This window comes from Drosophila ananassae (genome assembly GCF_017639315.1).
Source record: "Drosophila ananassae strain 14024-0371.13 chromosome Y unlocalized genomic scaffold, ASM1763931v2 tig00000150, whole genome shotgun sequence".
NCBI classification, from domain to species: Eukaryota; Metazoa; Arthropoda; class Insecta; order Diptera; family Drosophilidae; genus Drosophila; species Drosophila ananassae.
In genome coordinates, this window is record NW_025319085.1 from 146464 (window position 1) to 151723 (window position 5260).

The 5260-nt window shown below is 37.8% G+C and overlaps 1 protein-coding gene across 1 annotated transcript; it reads right to left on the reverse strand.

Moving 5' to 3' along the window:
* Positions 1 to 2716: 2716 nt before the first annotated feature.
* On the reverse strand, positions 2717 to 4295 carry LOC116656511. The gene is made up of 2 exons (XM_032456155.2): positions 2971 to 4295; positions 2717 to 2915 (listed from the first exon to the last, which is right to left on the reverse strand). The coding sequence occupies exons 1-2, from the start codon at positions 4267 to 4269 to the stop codon at positions 2904 to 2906; spliced, it is 1311 nt and encodes a 436-aa protein (XP_032312046.1). The 5' UTR covers positions 4270 to 4295; the 3' UTR covers positions 2717 to 2903.
* Between the last annotated feature and the right edge of the window lie 965 nt (positions 4296 to 5260).

A 5260-nucleotide genomic window follows, 5' to 3' on the forward strand; every position in this document is an offset into this window, starting at 1 on the left:
CATTGTCTTTCTGCAACTTTGTTTGACACTCTGTTCCTTTTGTCCTAATTTCGTCTAAATTCCTAACATATTACATTATTACTTTTGCCTTAATTTATCTATAATTTTTCCTTTTTGTGCGATTCCAAATAACATTTTCCTCGGCATTTGCGCAATGCTTCTCTGCTTTGTATTGTTTAATGAAAACTCAACATCTTCAATAACTGTATCCCAATGCAATCCCTTTTCTGAGTCTGCCAATTTCGCTATCATCGGTCCTATTATTCGATTGATTCTTTCCACTTGACCATTAGCTTGAGGTGACCCAGTTGCTATTTTTACGTGCTTAACATTATAATCTTCGAGAAATTTCTGAAAATCTTCAGATGTAAAACAACTGCCCCTATCCGAAAGGATACATGTCGGTCTACTATACGATCTAAAATAATCTTTCAGTGCTATAATAACTTCCTTTGTGTTTGTTGTTTTTGTTGCATATAACCTAACATATTTTGTAAATCCGTCTATGACAACAAAAAGATGTTTATTTGACCTTCCCTTATCCACTGTCCCGTAGTGATCAATATGTATAATCTCGAATGGTACACTCCCTTTTGGAATGCTGTGTAAAAATCCTTCTTCTTTTCCTGACTTCGGTGAAAACGCTACACACCTCAAACAGTTATCAATATGTCTAACAACTTTCTCTTTCATATTTGCAAACCAATACGTCCTAACAATTGCATCCATAACCTTATCTCTACCTAAATGACCTAACTCATTGTGATATTTATACAGTATATTGTCTTCCATTTCTTCTGGAACATAAAACAACAATTTTCCATCATTCGCTTTCCTATAAATTACTCCATTTCTCATCTCAAACATTTTGTCATCTTCTTTTTCTAACCTCATTCTAATTTTCTTTAGCTTTTCATCTTTCGCTTGACATATAACTAAATTGTCTTCAAAACTCACCGTTTCTACTACACATATGTTAGTATTCCAACTTAAGGCATCTACATGTTGCATAAGCTTTCCCGACTTATGAACTAACTCAAAGTCATACTCGAGTAACTCTAATGCCCACCTCGCAATACGCGGGTTAAGTTCTATTCTGTTCAACGTCAACGTCAATGAATTACAATCAGTAACAATTCTAAACCGTCTACCTTGCACATATATTCGGAATCTTCGTAGAGCATAAATAATGGCTAACGTTTCAAGCTCAAAGCTATGATATTTGCCTCATCTTTCGTTGTAGCTTTTAAAAATTAAAATATAGGATGCAATTTCTTATCCTCTTTCCTCTATAATAATACCGCACCAAAACCATGTGCACTTACTCTGTGTGTAGTTCTACCTCATCCTTATAATAATATAAACCTAGTACCGGTGCTTCTATGAGCTTCTTTTTTAGCATTTCAAAACAATCTAACTCTTTTTCTCCAAACACGAATTCGCAATCTTTTTTCAACAATTCATATAATGGTTTTGCAATCCTCGAAAAATCCTTTATAAATCTTCTAAAATATGAACACAATCCTAAAAAGCTTCTAACTCCATACACTTTGTTGGGGACTGGAAAATCTCTGATGGCTTCAATTCCTTTATCATTTGCTTGTATTCCTTCACTCGACACCAAAAAGCCTAAGTATTGAACACTCGCTTGTAGAAACTCGCATTTATCCATTCTTAGTTCTAATTTGTTTCTCGCTAATCTTTCAAAAACTTCTTTAAGTACACTCAAATGTTCTTCAATTTCTTTACTCGCGATCATAATATCGTCCATGTATATAACCACTTTTCCTTCTCTTATCATGTCTGCAAAAATTTTATTGATAAATCTTTGAAACACCGCCGGTGCGTTTTTTAAGCCCATTGGCATCCGCATGAATTCAAACTGCCCTAGCGGCGTCATAAATGAAGTATATTTGATTGATTCATTCTCAACAAACACATGAAAGTATCCATGTTTAAGATCTAATTTAGAGAATATAGTCTTATTTACTAATGTGTCCGATAAATCATCAATTAAGGGTAATGGATAATTATCTTTAATCATTGTCTTATTAAGCTTCCTGTAATCCACACATAATCGCAAATCACCTGTTTTTTTCTTAACTAACACTATTGGAGATGCATATTCTGACTCACTCGGCCTAATAATTCCCTCTTTTAAGTACTCGTCTAATATGCTCTGTAACTTTTCTTTCTCTGTATAAGCTAACCGTCTCGGAGAACTGCTAAAAGGTTTCGAGTCATCCAATCTCAGCTTTATTTCACACTTAACCTCTGGTTCCTTTGGTCTTTGTTTATTAACATAAAAATTTTCTATAATTTTAATAAATTGCTGTCTAACCTTATAATCCACTTGTTCACCAATTTTGTATTCTACAGAATCATCTTCAATATCAATATTCATCAGTTCCTTTTCCACTATATTTATGTCAACTTCCGTTGCTTCTTGAAACGTAACTGCATTTCTAATCTTTGGTTCATGACTAACTATTACTTCTTTGCTTATTATCCGACTTTCACCACTAACCTTATTAACATCAACAATTCTTTTCTGTTAACATCAACATCACTAATTATTTTCTCTTCATCACTAACATCATAACTGTTTTTAACATTCTCTAAGTTTTCTACCGTAACCAACTTCAAGGTGCCAAGGTTCAGATTTAAATCACATGCTTCCATAAAATCCCTTCCCAAAACTACAACATGACTCATAGATTTGTTTGCCACAACAACTAAATGAAAATATATTTTATTGACTTTTTTCTTTATATAACATAATATTCTGCCATAAGTTTCCAAACAACTTTCATTTATTCCATGATATGAACTTAACACTGGTATTTTACACGCATTTTCGGGTACTTTAGAAATTTTAATAAAAGAAATTGGGCTTCCTGTATCTATGAGGCATTCTGTAATTAACTTGGTATTAGTATTATTCTTAAAGTAAATTTCAAAACATCTTACATAATTGTTCTTGCCCTCGTTCTTAATTTTGTTTTTCTGACACTTCGCCACAAAATGTCCCATTTCGCCACATGCATAGCACGAACCTTTCTCCCGCCTTGGCTTCCTGCACTCCTGTGCCCAATGTCCTTTAGCATTGCAATTATAGCAACGCGTGTCCTTGCTGTCCTTGCTGTCCTTCTCGTCCTTGTTCACTGCTGCGTCCTTTTTGTCACCATAAGCTTTAGGCAACTCCACTTCCGCAAATGCACGTTTGACAAGTGCAACATTTTCAAAGCACTGAATATGTGCTTGATTACGCAGCCCTTGATTAGGAATTCCTTCAATGATGCGACTTATCATTTCTTCTGCATCTATGTTGATTCTCTGACCAAGCATCACCTTGTCGTCCACGTAGCTTCCAAAACTTTCACCTGAACTCCATTTACGGTTCTCGAATTGACGCCTTGCCTCTAACTTCGAAACTTTATCCGAAAACATTGAGATTAGCTCAGCGGTTAACTCCTCCAACGGTAGCATGATGCGCTCAGGGTTTGCATGTAGCCACACATTTGCTTTTCCTTTGATTTTGCTAATCATCAACATCTTAATATATTGTCCACTAATTCCATAAATGGTTGCAATATTATTCATTTGCGTAATCCATTTTCGTGCGCAAGTTTCACCCGAAAATTCACTCAAAACCTGTGTTGCCATGCTCAACGAAACGTCGATGCTTGGGTTGTAAAATTCCAAGAACTTCGACTTCTCAGCATTGCCTTTTTCCACCGCTTCTTTGGTGCCTGCTTTTGCGCTGCTGCTGCCGGCTTTATTCTTGTCATTGCGTGCACAATTTTCAACTTTGTCTTCTCCCTCGCCGCCGTCGTCGTTGTTGTTTTCGCCGCCGTCTTTGCTGCTGCTCTCGTCTCCATCTTTGTTGCTCTTTTTGTCTCCGTCTTTTCCGCTTTGATCGCCGCCAACTTTGCTCCCATTTTTACCGCCAACTTTTCCTTTAGTTTCACCTCCTTGTTTGTCGTTTCCTTCACCTCCAGCTTCGTCGTTGTTTTTGACTCCTTCTTCGTTGCCATTATCGTTTTCATCTCCGTTGTTCTCTAAGTCCAAATTTTCCTCATATTCATCTCCACCGTTGCTTCCATTGCCGTCTTCGTCTTGATTACTAACTGATTCCAGATAATTACGCGATTCCGTTGACATTTTGCTTAAACGCAATATTAACTCGCGCTTTGTTCCTGTCGTTGGTAGCTGTAACACACTCAACCACTTTTTTAATTGTGCAATTGATGCGTTGCTAACGTCCATTTTTGTTTTATTTAATTGTTTTTAATTGTTCATTCGGCACAAGATCGGCCACTTCTGATTTTGTAGGGTTATAATAAATATTCCCGGAAGAAGAACACCTTTGCCTGCTATGTTTCGTTTTGTTATTTATTAGAATATGTCCGCTTCGGATCGCTGCTGGTGTTCGACTGACTCCGCTCTCATCCCACGCGATCTGCATCAACCCTCATAATTCGGTGAAAGAGCAATGAGAGCGATGAGAGCACAAGAGAGAGAGAGAGCCAGAACCGACAACAAGCAACAACACCAACTTATACTAACAACAGTTTACAGTTATACACTTATACACTTATATACACTTCTCGTTAAGAGCAATACATACATATATACATTATGTAGCAATCCCGATACAACTTCTAGTTAATAGCAATAAATATATACATTCTGTAGCAATCCTGCTACACGTTCCTCAATTGTCAAAGCACTAAACTTTTAACAAGAAGGAAGCTCGTGCACCGAAATACCACACAGGGCGCATAGAGCAGGAAGGGCGTTAATAACCATGCACGAAGATCGGTTATTCGAAGATCTACCTTGGCCCACTTGGTTAGCTAGTGGATACGACAAGGCTGTCGTTGCTTCCGGCGAGAGTGTCTTCCCACTTGGCCTTTGTGGCAGGATCTAACTTCTGCAGGATAATCTGGATAAGCAAACATCCTTGGATCTCGGCAGCTGATCCGGAACTCATAAGAGCCCGCATATGCCCATTGAACCGATCCGATAGACCCTGGCTCCACCACACGAAGCTGCAGGATCTCATTAATGTGAGACTGAAATATTAAACGCCGATTACTAAAACGATTGCGCAATAGGTCAAGGGCCACATCGTAGTTCGCGTCAGTAATTTCCAGAGCTCTCACCGGAGCTTTTCAGTTTTCGTTAGGTGGGGATGGCTGTCAATCGTGGTCTTAAAAAGGGCGCAGAAATCCGGCCACTCGGCATAGCCGCCGCT